Below are 22,789 nucleotides of genomic sequence, written 5' to 3'. Positions count from 1 at the left end.
TGTCTGCCATGAATATAGGACCTCTGATACATATCTGTCATATATTTCCCATCTCTGTTCTAAGACCACAAAAGGTGTCCGTTATGATAGGTATTCCTGCTGGCTTGTCCACTGAGTCACCATAATGATTCATGGGATTATTCATGAAAAAGTATCTACAGAGATTTTGCAGTTTCTGGAAACTGATTTTTGAACCAAACTTGCTCCTTTGGTGAATGAGGTTAATGAAATGTAGAGAGAGCAGTGAGGAAAGCTAACTATAACATCATTACCTATTCGAGTCCCTTCCTCTAAAGGAGAGATGCTTGTTTCACTCTCCAGGGTGGGTTATCTACTGCTAAAGAAGGGTGGTTTCTTGGGCAGCTGTGGTTAGTAACATGCTGTATCGACAAGTAAAAGTGTTCACTTCTGTGCAGATGCAAATACAATCAGAACTTTATTTTAAGCTTTGATTACATTCTAGTTAATAAGAATACACTCTATTAAGCCAGTTTAACAGCCCAGCTAAACGCATTTCAGTTTAGAATGGAGTATTGGAAGGCCTGGCAAATGCTGGAAGACTACTCAGTACAGTTAGCTATGACGTACCTATAGAGGGGACCAGCGGACCCTCATGGATTCCTGGTGCTGAAGGTTCAGGAACAGTCTCAAAGGCTTAGAAATGTGCTTGTAGAGACCAGAGAATTTCATTGGGACGTTTCCCCAGCTTCCTTCTCACTGTTCATCTTTTCTTTTCTTTTCTATCTTTCTTTTCTTTCTTTTTTTTTTTTTGCTAAGAATCACAGTCTACTGACCTCAATCACATTCTAGGCATATCAATGGGTAATTCTGACAATAAATCAGCCTTGCAAATAAATATCAGATGGCCTTGTCTGTTGGAACCTTGGAGTCTAATACAAATGATGTCAGCATCCTCTGTCACTGGGTGTGTGCTAGCGCTGGTGGTTTGCAGGGTGGAGTCCATATTACCTTGTAGCACCTGTGTGCCGAGCTGAGGTCTCAACACGGGTGATGTGAAGGACAAGAGAATTAGTGGCTGCCCATCCTTCCACGTGTCTGGTCACTAAATCTGCCAGCTTCTCCAACTTGTTGGGCTTATTCCATCTCTGAGAGTGTATCTGGACCTGTGTCATTGTGCAAAGGAGATGCTTCCAGAGAGACAGGTGAAGTATAATTACTAATTAAAGAGACTAATTGCTCACCCTTCCTGTCCCAAGTCGGCCTTGTTACTTTCTAGTACTACAGCCCCCAAAGGGTTAAAGTTAGGGCTAATGTTTCCTGCTAATCAGGCCACAGCGTGACAACTCCTGTAAAATGCACTATAAAACGACATTATTTAATAGATCTGAGTATTGCACCTGCTTTCTTATCTTCTCTTGGGTGATTAAGTTTTCCACAAATGCAATTTGTTAATGTGGGGCCACATCTTCTCACAAGGTAAATCTGTGAAACTTGGCAGGCTGTAGCTTTGCTGCAGGTGCAAGGTGAAAGACCTTTCCCTGGCTTTGCCAAGAAGAAAAACGATGCCGTGCTCAATTCCTGGCAAAAATATTCTGACACAGAGGATAAAACTGCTTCCGAGAAAGGGGAATAGAATTCTATGGCCCAAATCATGTGCTGGCCTCCTGTCTGGGGAGTACATTACCCTGAAAAGGCTGAGCGGCAGACGTTTTACGGGAGGCCAGGTATTGAGCCGATCCCCTTTCTAAGGGAAGTCCTCCGGTACTTGGAGCTGCAGCCATCTGAGATGAGAAATTATCACTTTTACTCTTATGACCTATGAGAGCTTAATTAGGGCTTAATTTAAGCTAATGCTAAGAATCCGTTGGAAGATGGAGCGATTAAAAACTAACTTCCACGTTGAATAGCCACGCTGAAAAGTGTGTCTTCAAAATACGTGGCATCACCACTCTGGAGCTCTACCAGTCCTGTCCGGGTCTTCACAGCTAAGTTAGAGCAAGAGCTGACTATTTTTGCATTAGAATTTCCTTAGCCAAGACTACAAGAGGCCAAGTGCTCGGGCCCGTCTCAGGCCCCTGTGCAGCTACATAGGCGGTCGTCTCTGAATCTGCAAGTCCAGCTCGCCGTACACGTGTCTCAAGGAGTCACTGGTCAGGCTGGCCATCAGCTTGCGAGGGCCAGAAACCCAAGGCCGACACACCTCCTCCCATTTCACGGTGGAGTTGGGCTGGATTTCCCTGAAAGGATGGAAGAGACGGGAAAGGTTTTATGCTCCAGAGAGGCAGATGCAGTTTCCCACCTTGACCAGGAAGCAGCGAGACCCCTGCCTGGGTCACAGGCTCTCTTTCTTTTGGTTGATGGTGGTTGGAAGACGGAAGGGCCAGGGTGGCCGATTTCCAGTGACCACCTGAATGAGGCCCCTAGATGAGGCTCAAGCAGAGACAGCCCCGTGGGTCCTGGTTCCTCCCACACGGATGCATCAGCTGGCCTTCTGGTGGACGTGGTCCATGCAGTGTGTGGTAGAGCTGAGCTGAGCACCCGGCCAGCCAGCCATGAGTCACCTGAACTTCCGCTTATCCCCAGGCTTCCACAGTAGCCTTGAGGACATGACTGATCTCCCTTGGTTCATTTGTGGGCTAAAGTACCCTCCTGGCATCAGACTTCTCTCTGAACCCCCAGCTGCCTTTACTGAGGTCCTGACGCTCTAATTGGTTCTGGTCAACCCCCTTGGGATAGACCTGTTCCCAGGCCCAGGATCTGGAACGTCACCCAGCATGCTCTGTAATTCAAAATCCTGTTTCAACCAATTGATTTTGGTCCCTTGCCCACATACCTTGCTGCTACGCATTTGTTGCTGATGCCCTAATCCATCCTGATGGTGGGGCCTTCAATGGTCCTGCTTTTCCTCATCCCCTGCGGCCATGCTCTGAGGTCTTCCTAAGCGTCATGGCCAAGCCCAGCCCAATAGATGACGGAGTCAATCGGGGTGGGGAATTTAGGCTTCTCTGGAGTATTTCACATATCCCCCCCCGCCGCCACTCCCCATGTGGAGGAGATTCCATGCAGGTTTTATATGTATGCTAGTCCCCTGAGGTGGACACTATTCGACAAATTTTCTAGTTAAGAAAAATGAAGGGATTAAACACGGGAGGTAACGTTTCCATGGTCACACAGGTGTTAATGGGCAAAGGCAAGATTTGGACCCAAGTTTATCTGTTTCTAAAGCCCATGCTCTTTCTACTTCTCTATACTAGATTTCATCCTGTATCCTCCAATGAAATGCCTTTTCCGACCACTGTGCTTGCTTTTTCATATGTCTGATTTCTCAAACAAGACAGATGCCCTTTTGTTCAGTATTGAGAGCTTCCTGCAGGTCTTGTTATTGGAGGATTCCTGGTCTCCGCTCTCTGACTCAGGCCAGGCATGCGCTGGGCAGCTTTGTGTATAACCCTTGGCCTGCACTTTTCTGGGAAAGCATCAGGGATTTGAATGGAGACCACCAGGCATGTCTTAAAAAAGAGAGAAAAGGGACCAGACTCTTTTTATGGGGTTATTGGGGCACAGCATGTCAGAATTGGAAAGGACTTAGAAATCACTTCATCCGACTGTCCCATTTTACAGACGAGGACTCTGAGGTCCTAAGGAGCCTGTGGAATCTTCCACAGTCACAGATCCTGATGGCCCAGACCCTGGAAGAACAGAGACACACACTGGGGACACAAAGAGGGTGCTCAGAAATGAAGAACGTGTTGTGCAGAGGAATTTGGTGGGTAGATCCTTAGACCCCTGAGCGAGGGCCCAGGGGATGGGAGGGCACTTCCTACGAGCTCCACGGGGTGGCCTGGGAACCAAAGGAGCTGACGGCAGCACTGTGGCTTTGAACTGGAGCGGTGGTGGGAGGGTGGCACAGACGGGGACTGTCGGTGAGTCTAGAGTGGCTCAAAGGCCTCAGCTACGAGAGCCCCCGTTTGCCCTTGGAGGTCAGGGCCATACAGCATCACTTTAGACAGAGCCAGAGCGAAGGAGAAATATGGGGCCATCCACCTGTGCTTGACCTACTGTACATGAAGTTAGAGTCCCATGATATCCTCAAAGATCACTAAAACAACATGGATTTTACCTGGCTGCAGGTGTACATCCTCTGGGATGAAAAGGGGAAAGGCTTCAAATCTTAGAAATCTAGCCGCTAAATAAGAAATCCCTTTACTCTTGTATCTGTGGCCAGTGAATTGGGAAATGCCTCTAAGGCCAGGGGACTCCTCTCTCTAGGGCTGCCCCAGGCACTGGTTCTGAGAGTCTCAACGTCTCGATTAATTTGTCATTAGCTCTTAATTTTTGTTCTTTAGAAATGAGGCTATATAAATTATCTTATTCAGTTACAGAAAAGCCAAATTATGTGACAAGCGCACACCCAGAGCCTACATATGGGAGTATTTTTCCAACTCAGTAAATTATTTTTATGATTCAAGGTTTGGAAAACGCTGAGCTCACTGCGGGTTTCCTCACCTGTAAAAGGACACCATGAAATATTGAGAGGGGTGTGGAGAGGGTGGGTGAGTTAGTGTTTGTGCTGCGCTTAGAACCGTGGCAAGATGTGGTTAAATACCACGTATTAGACATACGCTGCTGCTGCTGCTTTGCTATTATTATTATCACCATCACCTTTGTGGTCATCATTTTCTGCCTGAACTCCCTGCAACGTACTTTAGGAAAGTTCTTCTGGCTTGTATGCAGAGAAACAATTCTCTACCCTTAATTTAAATAATCTTTTCAGTATGAATATAGGTTTTTAGATATTTATTTCTCAGTAGCTGTGCTGTTTTTACCCTGATCCATTCATTCTTTCTTCCCTGGTTTCCGCAAGTGATCCATCCAGAACATTTTGCGAAAGAGTTGTCCCACTTAAGGATATGGCCTGCGGCCTAGAGTCCAGGCAACTCCCTCAAACAGAAACTGTAAACCCTGAGCCTTACTTCATTATTTGGTCTAACTCATTAACGCGTCCCCGTAATGATATCCATCCACGTATCTATGCCCACTCGTGAGCGTCAGTGGAGATACTCATACATGAAGAGACACATGCACGCCTAAGTATTCATTTACCTACAGAAAAATGCATGCACAGAGAAAGAAAAACATCATTTCCCCATCTTGCTAAGGGAAGTATAAAAAAATAAATAAATAAAATTCAAAAAAAAAAGTGGAGTAATACTGGAATAATCCTATATTCCCAGGGATAGACATTGTGATAAATGTTTCTCAGTAATGCGCTAAGCAATCGAGATACGCCGGCCATTTATCATTTTGAGCACAAGCGGGCGTAGGGGATTCTTACCGCAATAAGCTGCAGCTATCAATGGTTTGTCCTCCACGTGTCTAGCCCTCTGTCCTACTTGAGAGACTCAAACTTTAAAACAAAATCACAAAGTCGGAGAACTTTTCTCTTAAAATAACTTACAGAACCTCATCATTTTTTAAAGAGAAAAAGGAATCCGGAAGATGAATTATTTGATGTTGCAGAAGTATCAAGGGCAGAAGCTGGACAGCTGCCGGTCTGTGGGAGTAGCACCTCCGAGCACCCGAGGAAGGTGTGGGGAGGTCGTGGGGGAGAGCAGGAAGGTAAATCATTTTGGAGTGGAGTTGACTGTGTCCTGACTGAGGAGTGGACATGGCACCACCTATTCCTCGTTCAATCCCCTGCTCGCTAGCTCCCGCCTTCCAGACCCTCTGCTTGGAGCTCCAGACCCCCTAACGCCTAGGGCCCTCGGGTGGGCAGGTGGGTGGAGACTCCCTTGACTATTCAAGGCGTGGATCTGAGAAAGGAATACAGTCTTGTGAAGGGTTCTGGTTCTACAGAATTGCACTTCTTAAGGGTCCAAGTTGTCACATTGATCTGCCACTCTTTGATCAGGTCTTGGCGGTATAGGGTACACCGCAGTGTTTCAACCATCCGAAAAGATGGTTGTGGGTGCTGGCTGGCTCAGATCCGGGCTGTGAAGGTGTGAGGAGGAATCAGGAGGAAACAGAGAAACCAGTGGTCTCTCCGAAGTCCCAAGCCCACCCTAGGTCATAAGTATTTTCTATGTCAAGTTATTTCCAATTTTTGACAGTCTCTGAGAAATAAAGCTTCCCTAGCTTTGGAGAGATCCACCCTCTGGATCTGGATCCCCATAAGGGATTGAGGACCTGGCTCTCTGTCTGTTACTGATCTGCCATAGACCTATGCGTTGAAGGTGATTACCAGTAGAGCCAACGGCAGAGTGCGGGCGGGACATTTGCTTTGTGTCCACCGTGTAGGGACTGGCCTCTTCCATCCTTTCCCCAGTTCACCCCCCTTTGTCCTACCCCAATGTCAGATATTAACAGTAAGAAATGCACCTGGACACTCAACCCTCTTTGAGCCCTGTGCCTCCTAAATGGTGGGTCATTGCACTGCACTAGGACTCATCTTTCTTCTAATACACAGATTATCTCCTTCCTTGCATTGGTTTGGGATCAAGGTGGAATTCTTGCACAGCCAAGGTGTCAAAGTGGCAGGAGGTTCTAGTACCCTCAGATGAGGCCTTTTGGAGAAGGAAAAATTGGCTACAGCAGGGGGCTGTTTTAAAGAAGAAATGTGTTTCACTTTGCCTGAGCGATTCTTGCATCTGATTCGAGTGGGAAGGTGTGAGAATGGGTGAGTGAGACTGTCGTTTCTGATGAAAGCAGGGCTAGCTCTACTGACCTCTCCCTCTAGCTGGGGTTGATTTCTAATTTAATTTTTTTTTTTTTCTTGCAGCTTTCCTATTAGCACAGGAATGTTGTTATGTTTTGTGCTTTTGCATTTTTAAAAAAAGCACTCCGATTATTTTCTCTGTTGTTTATTGCATCCTCCAGCATCAGGTACCTCTTAAATGATGGGATGCAGAAGCTGTGAGCACTGTAGTTTCAAACAAATGCAGCGAGCCCCTAGTGCACACATTGTCTTTAAAGGTGCTTCAGAAAGGGTGAAAGAGGCCTCGCATTTGTCTCACAGACTCCGAGCTGGGTAGCTCCCATAAAGGGCATTGGGGAAATTCCTAACATATCTGGGTCATAAGGCAGTTTCCGAATCCCTGCACCTCCTTTTTTATACCTTAGAAGGTCACCCCACAGGAAATATGCTAGATTGATCGATGCTGACCGGGACTTCTTTGTGGTAGAAATGAGAGTAATAAACCTCAAAGATTGGGATGCATTCTGGGTGTCACACTTTAAGAGGAGTACTGACAAGTTGGAGGATGTGGGAAACCATGTTAGGGATGAGGGGAATGAAGTCAGTGTAGGAACAGAGAAGACGCAAGGAAGACTGGACAGCTTTTTGCAAACATTTGCAAACCATTAGATGGAAGACAAATGTGCCTTACTCTGTATACAGGTCCAGATGACGGGGTTTGGATCATCGGTGGGATTGAAAGGTGGAATTGTTTTCTAACGACTAGAAGTACCTGAACACGGAATGGGTGACACTCTTTGTCAGTAGAAGTCACAGAAGCTGAGAACTGTAGGGCACAATCTAATGGCGCGAGGTGTGGAAGAAGCAGAGTTTCATTCATGTTACTACAGAGCGCAGGGCGGTCGTTGGTCCCTTGAATAGGGAACCAAGTCTAGAACTCTCTAGGCTCACCTTTGTTTTACTGAAAGCAACAGTTCTAGAGAGCCGGTTGGTAAGATCTTGGAGGTGGGGTTGGAAAGAAAGGACTCAAGAAAAGGGACATCTTTTAGCGTGATACCTCCGTAAATACGAGAAGAATGAGTACACGAGGAAGGAGTATGGCAAACTTCTTGAACTTCGGGATCTGCAATCAGCCAGCCACGTCTGGATGTTGGCTTACTTCTATAAAATGCACAACTTGGGACAAACCAGTCAACCTGTCAAAGCCTCAAATTCCTCCACCACCAAAGCGAGCTAATTATAGTGCTCCCCCCATTGAGGTGGTTTTAAGGATTGAATGATGGAAGTGTTGGTCAAAGCAACGCTGTGCTTTTGGAGGTAGCAGCTTCTCAGACGTGTTCGCTGGGGATTGGATGTGAGTTTGGAAAACACGGAGAGAGACAGAACTTCCTACAACCCCACCTCACCTCCCCACTTTCCCAGCACTCACTGGAACATCTTCCTTATGGGTTTCGTCACTCCAGGACCATCCAGGTAAATCCAAATATTTTTCAGAGTTTCTTTTAAAGGATTGGTGAACTCAACGGTCACAACCATGTCAGAACCGACTACCTGAGCGCCATGGACCTAAGAAGTGAATTGGGAGAGAGAGAAGTTCCTTAGCAGCCCATAACGCCTGTTTATGCTCCCCTGTATCTTTAGCCCTCTTTACTTTTTCTTGTGTTTTACAGCATGACCACTTTTTGGCAAGGGAACCAGTGCGACGAGGCTATCGCTTTGACTGGGGGATACCTATCGAGAAAAAGATGGGACAATTACTAATTAGAATCGCACTCGTTTCCCCATTATGAAAACCACCCTAATTAGAATTGAGGTGAACAGCCGTGGCCCCCAGCTGTGGCTTTCAGCAGGAGGTGGAAGTGCATCTGGTGTAGCAGCAGCTTTCCGTGGTGAGGGCAGCCAGGCGAACTCTGATCCTGGAAGGGGTTCAAGTTTCCTGCCGGGACAGGAGGGATCTCTGAGTTCAAGAGGAAGAAAACACTCCACGGGGCCTGCGCCTTCTTACTTGGAGGCACTCTAGAAAGAAATATGTCCGAGGAGGGAGGCCTCACCGTTGAACTTGAAGGAGAGGAATCTGGACACTAAAATAGGCAAAAGGGACTTTTCCTCTGCAGCCACAGCATCTGCGTCCAGGAGGCTGTAAGGCTTTTTGTGGTGAGTTTATCCATCACAAGTGTCAGAAGTATTGGGTATTTGGCAAAGTGGCCAGAGTTCAAGGACAGCTCCAACGCTTCCTAGCAGTGGGGCCTTGGGTGACTTTTCCAACCTTTCTGAGACTCAGTTTTCTTGTCTCTGAAACAGGACTGGCGTTCCTATGGGGTAATCTACGTAGAATGCTATTATTATTGCTGTTGTTATTATTATTAGTTCTTATGCTGTGTTCACGATGTACCACACACTTGGGACTATATGCTTTCCCAACATCAACACGACGTGCTGGAAAGTGACCAGGGGGCTATAGTATTTGTTTGTTCGTCTAGGGGCTTTGTATGCCAAGTGGATGGGTCTGTATAAGCTCTAAATAACTTGGGAAGGAGATAATATCAGTAGTTCTTCCATCACAGGAAAGGAGCAAGTTGAGTTAACACATTTAAAGCAGCCAACACAATGCATGGCGCATTGACAAAGGCTCAATACATTATAGCTCATACTTTTTTGGATTAGCAATACTTGGGGTAGTTTGCTTTATTCACCTTATTTTAGCCCACTTTCAACTCCAGCATCTAGCTGGTGTCCAGTAGATATTTGTTATATTAGGTTGACTGCTTAAAAATGAAATTTATTGGTTGGTTGAGTTTTCTATACATCAACCCAGGCACTATACTGCCTTATTCTTTAAGCGGTCTATAACACAGGAAAAATCATGTGGAAATGAGCCTTTCTCGTGAATAGAGGGAAAGAGGAAGGCCATTGCCCAGAGAAGAAGATTCTCGCTCATTGGCTCTAGCATTAAGAATTAGAACCTTATGGCTTTTCTCTTTTTTTTTTTAACATCTTTATTGGAGTATAATTGCTTTACAATGGTGTGTTAGTTTCTGCTGTATAACAAAGTGAATCAGCTATACGTATACATATATCCCCATATCTCCTCCCTCTTGCATCTCCTTCCCACCTTCCCTATCCCACCCCTCTAGGGGGTCACAAAGCACTGAGCTGATCTCCCTGTGCTATGCGGCTGCTTCCCACTAGCTATCTATTTTACATTTGATAGTATATATATGTTCATGCCACTCTTTCACTTCGTCCCAGCTTACCCTGCCCCCTCCCCGTGTCCTCAAGTCCATTCTCTACATCTGTGTCTTTATTCCTGTCCTGCCCCTAGGTTCTTCAGAACCTTGTTTTTTTTTAGAGTTTGTATATATGCATTAGTGTACAGTATTTGTTTTTCTCTTCCTGACTTACTTCACTCTGTACGACAGTCTATAGGTCCATCCATCTCACTGTAAATAACTCAATTTCATTTCTTTTTATGGCTGAGTAATATTCCATTGTATAGATGTGCCACATCTTCTTTATCCATTCATCTGTTGATGGGCACTTAAGTTGCTTCCATGTCCTGGCCATTGTAAATAGTGGCTTTACTCTTTAAGACATGTTGATGGCTAAATTTATGTCTATGGGATTTAAAAAATCTATAAGAAAAATGAAAATTGCAACCAATTCTCCATGGTCATTACATTCAAGTCTCCACCCGCTAAGGTGGGATGGGTGGAGGGCTGGAAAGAGGAGTCGGGGTGGAGCAGACACTGATTATGGTCATGACAACCACAGGTGTCACCTACAAAGCATGGATTGTATGCCAAGCAATGTGTCTCAGTGGTCCTCAACCTGGCATGCACAGCAGAATGTAAGGTTGGTTGAATTTGTGGATGCTCAACCTGTGGATATGGGTTTTGGTATCTGCAGGGGTCCTGGAACCAATCCCCATGGATACCGAGGGATGACTGTATAAAAGTGCATTATTAGAATACTTTACATAGAATCTTTGGTTTAATTCTCAAGCGCATCCAACATATTTTTCCTAAGTTGAAAAAAATTTCAGAACACTTTTTGGTTTCTAAAAATACAGGATAAAGATAACATTTACAAAAGCTGTCTAAGTTGGAGAAAGTGGGACTGCTTTAGAGACACTATTGGTGAAAGTGTTTGCTATGATCACTTTGATTTTGGGGGAAAAATATTTTGGAGTCATCTGCTTTCTTCGTGGTATGCCATTGAGATTACGGGGACAACCCCTTAAAAATCTGATAATAGCTACTGACCCTTCCTCCCACGGACAAACACACAGTGACAAATACAAGATACATACACTTTGCAGGTAGTTTTAGGGGGTTCACTACAGACCCAGGATATCTATCCATGGCCCTCAAGGGACTGATGGGCTCCAAGTTAAGGATCCTTTACATACTGGCAGGCTACCTCTACAGGAAGATTCTTCTGCTGTGGAAAGCAAAGTGGACCCTTCCAGGTGACTGATGGCAGAAATAAGGGGAATTTAGTATTTGAAAGGCTGGCCCAGGGTTTAGGCCTTCAGAGATAGGCTTTAGATCTGAATATGATTAGAAGATGAAGCCTCCTCAGATAATTTCACGTGTCATACCAAATCATTTTGCTTCCAGATATGACCTCTGTTATTAGCTGCCGGAGCGGGTATATAAGTACTTCTCAGCCTTCCCTGATACTGGAGCCTGAAGGAGGGGACCCTTCTCGGGTCGTAGAGTGTTTCTTTTGCAATTAACAAAGGCTCGTGTCCCTTTTCTGACACTGGTCTCCTGCACCCGGATTTAAACGTCCTTTACCTGACTGCTGAGATAATAACGAAACTTAGAAACACAAACCAAACCAAATATAAAGCCTGCCCAGCACTCAGCATCGCTGTCTTCTGCTTAGGCAATTTAAGTGGAGGTATTTCCTCCCGCTTTCAAGGAAAAGGGAGCATTATACATAGTATTTTCATATTATGTGTTGATTTAAGTGGGGTGCAATTCGCAGTGTGTTCACTATAGAGAAGACCGGACATTACCTGGACCAGAGAAAAGGATGAAGCATATGTCATACTCAGTGACATCAAATACTTTTGCACCTTGATTTTTTTCAATATTCCATTTAAAATATTTCTGGTTTTTTTATACTGACATAAAATATGATGCATTTTCAAGTTAAACACCCTTCACCGATATTGACATACTGAGTTCTTGTCTTTTATGCTGTTCCATAACGATCAGTATTCTGTTTCTCTGATAAACAAGAAAGTTACTAAAACACACACACACACACACACACACACACACACACACACTTTTGGGAGGAAGTTACCTTTTAGGAAATCAGAAGCCCTCTTCCATGGAGTATATGCTTTATAACATGCATAATAACTATTCAAAATCAAAACTGAAATGAAGGAAAAAGTTTGAGAAAGAATGAACCTAGTTGTCAATGTAATTCACATGATTTATTAGTTCACGTCACAGCCCTTACTTCAAGTGCTGTCCATCATGGATTCCACGAATTAGTGGAAAATGATTTTTCCCCTCCTCCCCACCCTATGGTCACTGTTGGTAACAGGCAGTTGCTTGTTTGCAAACCACTTCACCAGCACCGGCACCACAGTTGCTTCTCACTAGCCCACTTAGGTTTGCCTTGACTAAATAATGCAAATTTTTTTTTGACGACGGTCAGGTTTTACGACAGTCAGGCGATGTTCTAAGTCTGTACCGTCCAATGTGGTAGCCACCAGCCACAAGGGGCTATTTAAATTTAACTGAATTAAAATGGAATGAAATTAAAGTTCAGTTCTTTAGTTGTCCTAGCCACAGTTCAAGTACTCAGCATCTACATGTGTCTAGTGGCTATCATATTGGAAGGTGCAGGTTTAGGGCATTCCCGTCATTACAGAAAGTTCTACTGGACGATGCTGCTAAGGGATTTTCTTATATTAACTCATTTAATCCTCACGACCCTATGAGGTAGACGCTATGAGAATTCATTTTACAGATGAGGAAAGTGAGGCACAAAGAAGTGAAGTGAACTGTTCAAGTTCACACAGCAAGTAGGGGAAGCGAGACTTGGATGCAGACAGCCTGGCGCCAGAGTCACTGCTTAACCACCCGCTGTGCTGACTCTGGTAAGTAATAATAATAGCAACTCACATTACTTTTAGTGTTTACTTAGGCTTCCTTTCACTTACATTATCTTGTTTGATCCTCTATGGACTCGGCAGTGGACATGAACATTATCCCCATTCTATTGATGTGAAACTAAAACTCAGAAGACAAACAAAATCCCCAGGTTACAGAGCCTGTAAGTTGGCAGGACCCAGATATGAATCTAGGTCTTTCTGACTCCAAAGCCTTCATCTTTAAGCACTACGTACACTGTCATCTCTGACAGCAGAGAGGCAAAAATAGTAACCTTTTCTGCCGAAAATAGCTTCTTTATTTCCTGAAACCCACTGAAGAATCATTTGCAGTATTACCTTTTGCCATCACTAAGCTACCATCGAGCACAGTGATTACAACTCGATTCTGAGCTAAATTTGAAAACATATATATTACTACTCAACTCCTTCTTTTTGACTTTGTGGGGAAAGAAGCAGATTTCTACGCCAGGGTAAAATGTGACAATGTGACTGAGGCCTTGATATACTGTATCACTTGGTGATTACAGGATGTGCTATTCGGGGTAAAGATAGAGACATCATTTTTAAAAAAAGAGCCAGTAGCTCAAGCACACTGATCATACGACAAGGTAGATGAGATCTGCCGTTCTTGCTGTTTTACTTTGCTTCCGTGTGAACAGGAATGCACAGAGAGCCTGTTTTAGGAACCCCAGTTACCAGTGGTTTTCGTCTTCATTCTCAAATGCAGTTTGTCCCACAGCTGTGCTGAGAGGGAGGGGGACATGTTCCCCTTCCAGTGGAGGCCTCGCTCACAGAGAGTCTGGGACGTGCTCTCCTGGCCAATGGAGTAACCCACCGCCTGATCCTCCGGGACCAACAGAGGATGGAGAGAGAGTCAGCTATCTGAGCATGTAAAGCCATGGCTGGTGGTACCCTGCCTGGGACCCTCCCCAGGTCCGTGGACTTCACCTGCTCAGAGCGCCTCATGGTGGGACCTCACAGACAGACTTTGATTTTCTCCACAGATGGCTTACGGCAGCGCTGAGGGCACCACTGTGGTGGCCGGGACGAAGACAGTGACCATGGTTGAGGGACGCTGAGGGGAAAGCATGCTGGACTCAGGGTCCGAAGACCAGGGACCACTGCTGTGTGTCCTCGGGCCGATCACTTGAACTCTCTGGGCCTTGGTTTCTTACGAGGTTCTTGGGAAGATTCAGTGTGACATCGTACGTGAAGTGACCTGGCAGAGCACCTGCAACATCGCAATTATTGACCCTAAATGCCATGGAGGTTTGGAGGGAGACACTGCTGCCAGGGTGACCAGGAGGACTTCCTCAGCCTCAAGTTCCCCCGTGGGGAGTGATGTGGATTCGGGTTCTCAGGTGCCGGAGCCGAGAAGCACAGAGGAGAGAAGCTGGCGGCCTCCACTGACACTTTCTAAAGAGATGTGGAGAAGCCCACACCCCGTGCCCTGCTCCAGTCTCCCACTGAAGGGCTGTGGACACGGCAGGGGTGCTTCCTGGTGACTGGAACACGTGTCAGAGTCACGGAGAACCCACGGGAGGTCCGGAGGGAGAAACATGCTCGGTGGGAAACACGGCAGGAGAAACGGTTTAGGGGCTGGGGTTCGGGATGATTAGACACAGAGTTTTGTTCATTTTCTGCCTCGATGGAAAGCTGCAGGTATTTAGGCTCTCACAGAATGAAGTGAAACTGCAGTTAAGTCTCACCATGTACCTGGTGGCTGTCAAGCATTTGGGGACACTCACTATTCCTCAGGTGGTTCCCCAGTTTTAACCTGTCCTCCGGTTAAAAAGTAAAACAACACATGAACTGGGATGTTGGAGGAGATTGGCCCAGGCGTCCGCCGTAGCATCCCTGCCGGCTTTGCTCTTCTCTGGTTAAAATTGGGGCTGCCACGGGCACGGGCAGAAGAGGGACGAAGAGGATTTTACACTCGACCTCAGGTGAGTGGTGGGCTCCAGTTAGAACACAGCAGCACAGTGGTGGTTAAGAAAAGCCAAGACAGTGTCTTGATTCTGAAGCGATCTGGGCGTGGAGCCGGCACCGGTGCATCTGTGCTAGTTAGGAAAGGGAGCCCCTTTTCCAGTGGACACAGCGTCCTGCCAGGCTGTGTGGCTTGGTGAGTGGCGAGTGGGCTCGATTTGGTCCCTTCATTATCCACTGTGTGGGCACAGCTCCCACAGGTGTCGGATCTGGTCTGGAGTGGAGCCACCCAGAGGAAGCCACCACCCGGGGGGGTGGGCAGCAGGGACCTTCCCCACGTGACCTGCCTTCTCCTCACCGCTGCAGGTCCAGAGTGCCGGGAGGACATTCTGCTGGTTGATGTCTAGGAATTACCCCCTTTCCTAGGCCCTGGCTACACTGCCTGGTGCAAGAGGAGTGCCCCTGGTCACCAAATAACTCTTTGTAGAATGATTAAATAAATGAGTGAGTGACTAAACATCGGGATGGAGAAATACCGAAAAATTCTTTTGGCCAACAGAACAGATAAGTAATGAGCAAACGCATGTTGAAATCATGTCAATGCCACTCCAGGACAGCTCCTGCACTTGTGCGGACTGTGTACAACCTGGGGTGGCGGAAGCAGGGAGGCGCGTTAAAATGTGTGTGAAAAAAAATCTTGGAAACGGTCAGCTGTTCTTATTTTAAAAGTTTAAAAGATTTTTTTTTTTTTTTAAATCTAGGGCCACCTGTTGGTTTATGGTCTGTTGATGGCTGTAACTTTTTAAAATCACATACATAGAAAGTGGTTTTATTTTTTTCCTAGCAAAATTGTTCCTCATTCATAGGAGAGAATGAGCCTATTGGTGTCTCATCATGTTCTGAAAAGGCTACAGGACTGTCCTACACGATAATACTAAAGATGCGGTGGGACCCGAGCACTTTTAAATGGCACTGGGAGTTGTTTTCCCAGATACTGAAAGGAGGTCATGGGGGAACACGTGACCACCTCTCCTCTGTCCCCCAAGTCTCCTCCAGGCTCTTCGGGACCGGCCCCCTCTCAGGAGGCTCCCACAGGGAACAATGCAGTGCTCAACGCCCAGGGGTCGGTTTCAAGGCCACCAGGTGAGCATTGGCCAGAGGGCGGCTCCTGCCCTGAGCAAGTGTCAGGGGTTTGACTACAGAACCCCCAGCACAGAGAGGACTGGGCGGGCAGGGAGCAAACACCAACCAGCAGCCACCGGTCCTGGCAGGGGCTAAGCATTCTCAGAAACGGCCCAGATTTAGTCCTTAACCACTTTGGGTTTTATATATGATTGCAGTTAACATTGGGACTAGTATTATGAGTGTGTTATTTTGCAAAAGGGACAGGGAAGTTCAGAGAGAGAGGATGTGTGTGTGAGGGAGAGAGAGGAGAAGAAGGAGGATGAGAGGAAGCAGGAAAGGGAGAAAAGGTCTGGAGACTTGGTGGTGGCTTATGCCATGTGATGGAAGCCTGACAGAAGCTGGTCTTCATCACGTACTTACTGTGATCAAGGTACCAGGTTAGGCTCTTTATAAGGATTATTTCTATTATCCCTCCCAGCAACCCAACAAGGTCAGCAGTATTCCTGGACCCATTCTACATCTGAGATGTTGACGAATTAGCCCAGAGCAGCCCAGGTAGAATTAGGAACCCGGGATGTCCGGGTCCAGCCATCAAGCCCCTGTGCTGGGGGCTTCTCTACAGAAGGGGCTTGTAAGGGTTCCCCCCACCCCGGCGTCCCTGCTCTAGTTGACTTGGGTGAGGACGTGAAAACTGTGAAAGCTTCACTGCTCCCCAAGACTGGGAGGAAACCACCGGCACTCTGCCCCCATGTCACACACCACGACTCCTGCAAACCAGCCTCTAGCCGGCAGACCAGCTGAATGCCCTCTGTTGCCCCCGTCCCCTCCCCCAAATAGCCGTTCCTTAAACATCAAAAGGCTGAAGAATCTTTTCCTGACTTAAAGCCTCTTAACAACAATCAACACGTGGGAAGGCAGAGACAAATTCTATGTCTGATTTTAATAAAATATGCTTTTCTCATCAAAATATTTTGATAGCCTGAGAAAAGAGATGTGTGCTCATTAAAGTTTAATGACTGCCTCTCCCTGCCGTTTTCCGCATGAGGTTCACACACTGTGACTCATGCGTGGTGGGTGCCGGGATGAGTCAGCTGGGAGCACAGTTTAAACCCAGTTCCGATATCTGCGCTCACGGGACGAATGCAATGCAAGACTGGGTCCTTAGGATATAAGGATGTGTCCACTGGCCTAACTGCTTTGGTTGACGGTGATGTGGATCCAGACAGGCGGGCCCCATCGTGGTCCAGGTTGGTGTCTCTTTGCTCTAGAAAGGGAGCTGGGTAAGAAAAGCTGCAAACTAGCCCTCAGGCAGCTCCAGCCCCCAGGCTGAGCTGGGTCTCCCAGGAGACAGTGCTTGGGCAAAGGCTTTGAAGAGAAGGGAGAAATGCAAGAGGCTCCGACTCTTGGGAGGTCAGAGTTGACAATGATGCTACATTCGTGCTCTAGAAGCTCCACTGAAGCCCCCCTGTTCTCAGATCACTTGGGAAGCTCTCATCCAAACCTTTTAGCCTCACCTCAAAGTGGCCCCAGGCTGCCTTGCTTGGGCTCTCTTCACTAGTCACCTGCTTCCAGCCTGCACTCCCGCTGCGGCAGCTTCCAGCCGCTCCCCACACCGCCCTTGCTTATGTTGTTTTTCCCCCTAACATCTGGAGTGGTCTCTCCATCCATCTCTACCGGCTGAATGTTATCCACTCACCAAGGATCATCTATGGTTCTACAGCCTTAGCCCTTGACACCCCACTGCACTCCAACTCCTGTGATCTCTCCTCCCCGGAAACACCAGGCTGTTCGGTAAATGCAGTCGCCATCTTCTATTCTGGTGAAAGTTCCAGTGTGAGAGCGACGTAGCCGAGCCTTTACCTGTACTAGCTTCCAGATCAGTAAGATCTGGGTTGGAAGCTTCCTTCCCTCCCTTATCAGGCAGGTGATCACAGGCAAGTGGCTTGTGACCAGTAACAAGGACAATATCAACAACCAGCACATACTCGGCGTTGACCGTGAGCTAGGCGTTAGGTACCCATTATTTCGTTTTACGCTCGCAACAGCTCTACGAAGTAAGACTTGCCATGGTCTCTGTTAAACAGCTGAGAGAACAGGAGCTAAGAGACAGTAAGTGATGCGTCCAGGGTTACACAGCCAGTGTGTTGAGGAAACAGGCTTTGAGTTCAGGTAGTTTGGTCCCAGAGCCTGTGTTTTGACCACCATGCTACAGGGCACTGCCTCCTCTGGGCCTCTCAGATTTCTCATCTGTAAAATGGGTACAATACTGCCCACCTTGTAGGGTGGAAATGAGGATTAAATAAGATAGCACAGGAGAAGCATAATAGCGTAGACCTCAGTACTCATAGCTACTGTCATTGTCAGCACTGTGTGCCAGTCTCACCCCCTCCCCCTCCTGCCTCGGAGTGGGGGGATCCTCCTTCCTGACCCTTGTCTCTCACACCTTCTCATCCTGTGTCTTCAGCATAGTGACCTTGGGAGGTCCTGTAAGCTGTGGGCCAGTCCCAGGCTCAGAGAGATGGACCAAGTGTTCTAGCGTTTTCTTAGAACCTGGGGACATGTGTCCCATGTGGTCTGGACCTCTGAGCCCCCGTGCTTTTGTACTTTCACTGCATTTAGCTTCCTCTCCAACTCCTGTTTATGCAGTTTATTTGACTCCCGCCCTGAGGTCTCCTGGGTAACATTTGTTTCAATGTATATTTCTTTTCTCCTCCCTTCCCTGCTCCTCCTTTTGTCTGTGTCCTCCCCCCACCGCAGTCGCTTTCAGGATACCTGCCGTCTGGATGCCCGTGGTCCGTACCCCACGCCTCCAGTAGACTAACTAGAATCCTGGTCACCAGTCCATTAGCCAGTTTCTGGAATTGGGGCCTCTCACAGCTCAGGGACACCTGGGTGGCTTCCAGGGTATGAGGGACTTTACCCAGGAACACCTCTTCCGCGGCTCGGATTTAGTCTGTCCTCGGGGCTAATACGGTTGGTGAGGTTAGCGGTTAAGCGACCGCTTCTGTGAGGATGCGCCATGCCTGCTTTCCTGAGCACTCCTGGACCAATTTCCATCTCTCTCCTGCTAGAGTCCCAGTCAAATGACCCTACCCTCTAAATGCATTACCTCTAAGAACTGCCTTTTTGACACCCTTATGGAAATTGAAAAACAACACAAAACAAAGCAAAAAACCCACACAACTCTGTGTAAAGTAAAGTACACCCTCCCCGTCCAGGTCACTTGAGCTGCAGGAGAAGGGATTTGGGTTCTACCCGTGGGGAGTTAAACTGCTCTCTGAGTAAACTCAGAAGATGACTAGTCAATAATCCTTCAGTTAATGAGGTCTAAAAGATGAAAGTTATCAGTTTCCTGTGTTCATCCAGTTTATTACCAGCAGGGCAATTAAATTCTATTTTATGCTGGGGTTGGATCACTTCCCAGCTGGGGAGAGCTCTCTCCTGAGCCCTTCATGGGGACAAGCTGCCAGTTCATAATTAGGTGAGTGTGTGGGCCTCGCCTCTGATGGGAAAGGTTCAGAGGCTGAGCTCCTGAAGCAGTGGGAAAGGAGGTCTCCCCCAGCCTCCGGGAGAGGCCTGTGGGGCACCGCACGTGTCCCAGGAGAGCCCGCCACGAGGGCATCCGCCACGTGGCGGGTGGGCAGGCCGCCCCAGTCATGGCACGAGCGCCTTATGCTCAGGGGAGAGGCGGTTCCTCTGCAGGAACCCCAGTACCACTTCCCTGTTCTGCCTGCAGACCTGCACCCCTCACTTTTATGCTATCTCTTAAGGCCTCTTGTGTAGGTGACCCGGGTGAAAGAAGCAAGGAGGCGTGAAGATTCAATCCTTCCTAGAAAAGGAGGGCCTGGGGTTCTCTTCCTCCGGGGCCCTACATGTCGGCCTGGTGGGACTCATCGTCCCCTCATCGGCCCCTCAAGGGCCGTCCACGCGGCACTGGACCCAGGGGGAAGGCTGCCATTTTGAATGCTACACAACATTATTAGCTTTACAAGTGATTCTCAGCAAACGATTCAGAAGAGACACGAGGCCTACCGCTCCCTGCCCGCCCATTGCCAACAGCCCACCTCTAGAGGCTTTAAAATATGAGTGCCTCTAACATTTTGATTTACCTACCACGTTAGAGGAATGCACCTTCAGCTCTGTGTTAATCACTCAATCACTTGGAAAGGTCTCCAAGCCCTGGAGAAGGCTGACACGAGATGTCACAGCCCAAGAACCCTGATGGACGCCTGGGTTTCTGCTCCCAGGGCAGGAGGTGTCTCGGGGATGTGGCCATGGATGCTGCCAGTGGTCCTGAGAAGTGGGAGCAAACAGGCTGCCTATTTGCCTTGCCCTTTCACCCATGCTCACCTCTCCACTGCCAAGTGCCTTTGAGACATTTGGACAGAGAGGGCGGCTAATGGAGAGACAACGTTAAAACGACTATTAGCCAAACGGACAAAAAAGGCCCTCCGGTGATAGAGGTCAGAGCAATGGCTGTCTCGGTGACGGAGGAGAGAGTGATGGACTGCAAAAGGCGTGAGGGAGATTTCTGGGGTGTTGGATGTCACAAATCCTCTGTGTCTGCATCTGGCTGGTGGTTGCCAGGTGTAGACACACATGACAAGTCACGATCATCACGCTGACGTTTCGGTTTGTGCGTTCTACTGTATACAGCGATAGCTTCATGGAGAACGGTACAGTCCTAAAGGCAGGTGGGAGGGGATCCAGGCGGCTTCTGTTTGATGCCATGCCTGGCCTACTTTATTCTGGAGACACTGAGCTCCACGTATCTGCATCCTTCACACATCTCTATCTTCCTCCACAAGTGTGTTTATACCCCCAGGTTATATTTATATCTGTAGCCAAGTCTATATATTTAAATCTGGAGAGGAGAGAAAAGTGTTATATGTGCATGTCAGTGTATAGGGTGGTTTACTTCTTTCAAAGAACGGGAGGATCCTAGTTCTTTTTTTTTTTTTTTTTTTGGAGCAGGACACACTTTCACACACACACACATATTCATAAACACTAACAACCTTGCCTTTCTCCCTCATCTGAGATGCTAACACTGACCTTGATGATGACCTTGGGGATTGTCAGCACAATGGACTTCTGCTTAGCCAGAACATCCTTGGTCTCATTGACACGGGCTGTGACAAAGAAGTGCAGGAACGCCTGCTCCAGCAGCTGGCCCATGTACTCGCCCGCTTGGATCAGCACCTCCTCTTTCTTGACTGACAGCAGGAAAAAAAACATGGCGATGTCAGGACGTGGGGTAGGAGCTGCTTCACTCTTCCCTGAGGGCCCCATCTTTGCCACGCTAGCACAGTCTCCACCAGGAACACACACAGGTGAGGGCAAGTGGAACACAGAGCCCATCAGGGACAAGAAGCTCTCCGGCTTCTGGGGTAAAGAATGTGCTGGAAATTTCACATTCAGTAAAGTCTTCCTAGAGAAAACGTGTCAAATTTTCCCAACAGTGCTTTTGCTGTTGTAAATGCAACGTGACAAAGAGGTTTAAAATCAAGGACTAAGGGGTTTTAGCTGCGGCTGCTTGGATTTCGGCAGAAACAGTCCCAAGGTGACAGATGTGGGACAGTGATGTCCACGGCCACCGTGCCACGTGCCCTCCCGTGATAAGACACATCTCACGCAGGCCACGGGCCACGCTCGAGCAAAGCTGTCAACGGCCTAAACCTTTTCCTTGATTCCTGTGCTCCACACTTTCTCTCCAGCTTGTATTGTACCAATCTGGCTTGATTTTTCTATTTAAGAGAAAGAAGCAGTTGAAACCAGTTTTCACCACAGGCATGCAACTCTCTCCCACCCCTTCTGCTATTTGCAACTTAAAAGACCTCTGTGATCTCAAGGCAACCGACAAGGGGAGCATTCAGGTGTTGGGGACGAGACAGTGAGGATGGACAGGGTGGAGGGAGGGCATGGTCCTGGCCCCCCTCTGCTCACCATCCGGGCTGAGGACGGGAATCCTGTCTTGCGGCTCTGACCACAGCCGTGAGGTTCTGTTTGGCGGCGCTGCCCAATTTCTCTCACTCTCATTTCCCAGAGCCCGGGATTCTTAAGGGCAAAGGGCAGTTCTCCTGCCAGCCGAGCCCGGGCCTGGGCAGAGCCAGGGGCCTCCGTCCCCGCTGCATGGAATCGAATGTTTCCACCATGGCTTCCCTGCTCAATGTCTGCCTTTGGCCAAAGATTCCTCCCTCCGGTGGAAGTTATTGAAGGAAACAATTCCCAAGGTTGATAGTTTCAAGTGTAGAGGGTGGCTCATTTTAGCCCTCCCTCACGAAGCTGGCCCCGTCCAGGACCCGGGACGGAAGACCCTGTGGGGTGAACTCCAGGGCACAGGGAGGTCTCCTGCCTTTTGGGCTCCCAGACGACAGTGCATCAGGCCGTGCCTACCATCTGCCTCAACGTCTCTGCGTGGATGAGTAGGTGCTGTGACCACCCAGTCTTGGCTTTACCTCACAATCACTTAGGGACATTTAAAAACCTGCCCTGCTGGATCCCACCCCAGGCCAATTCAATCAGAATCTTGGCGGCTGGGGCCCAGGCTTTGTGTTACAATTCTGCAGATGACTCTTACGTGCAGCGGGGCTGAGAAGTACTGCTCAACAACTAGGGGGACCCGCCCTTCCCACCGCCAGATCAGCCCTGTAAGAGCCTGCCACCGGTTCTCTAACCCCACCCACACTTAGGGAATCAGGATCTGTATTTGAATGTGATGCTCAGATGGTACCTATTCAGGTTTGAGGGGCTCCCAGAGATAGGAGGTTGTGGCAGGAGATGGGGCGGTGTTAGGGCGGAATTGGGTGGACTTAGGGCGGTCTCCGTTTTGAAACTTAAAGTCTGGCACCCCAGAATGCACCCAATTCCTGGCAAAATGGAAAGGATGGTCATCCTAGACCAGTGGTTGTCAACGGGGCGCAATTTTGCCCCCCAGGGGTGTT

General features: G+C 47.9%; 1 protein-coding gene across 1 annotated transcript in view; it reads right to left on the bottom strand.

The window, feature by feature from the left end:
* Window positions 1-411: 411 nt before the first annotated feature.
* F13A1 (coagulation factor XIII A chain) overlaps window positions 412-22,789 on the bottom strand; it is a 137,997-nt gene continuing 115,619 nt past the window's right edge. Inside the window, 3 exon segments of the mRNA XM_032648302.1 lie at window positions 412-2,198; window positions 8,085-8,221; window positions 20,901-21,061. Coding sequence (XP_032504193.1) covers window positions 2,045-2,198; window positions 8,085-8,221; window positions 20,901-21,061 — 452 coding nt within the window. The 3' untranslated portion in view covers window positions 412-2,044.

Source organism: Phocoena sinus, chromosome 11 (assembly GCF_008692025.1).
Source record: "Phocoena sinus isolate mPhoSin1 chromosome 11, mPhoSin1.pri, whole genome shotgun sequence".
Classification (NCBI taxonomy): Eukaryota; Metazoa; Chordata; class Mammalia; order Artiodactyla; family Phocoenidae; genus Phocoena; species Phocoena sinus.
This window is presented reverse-complemented; position numbering and strand designations above follow the sequence as displayed.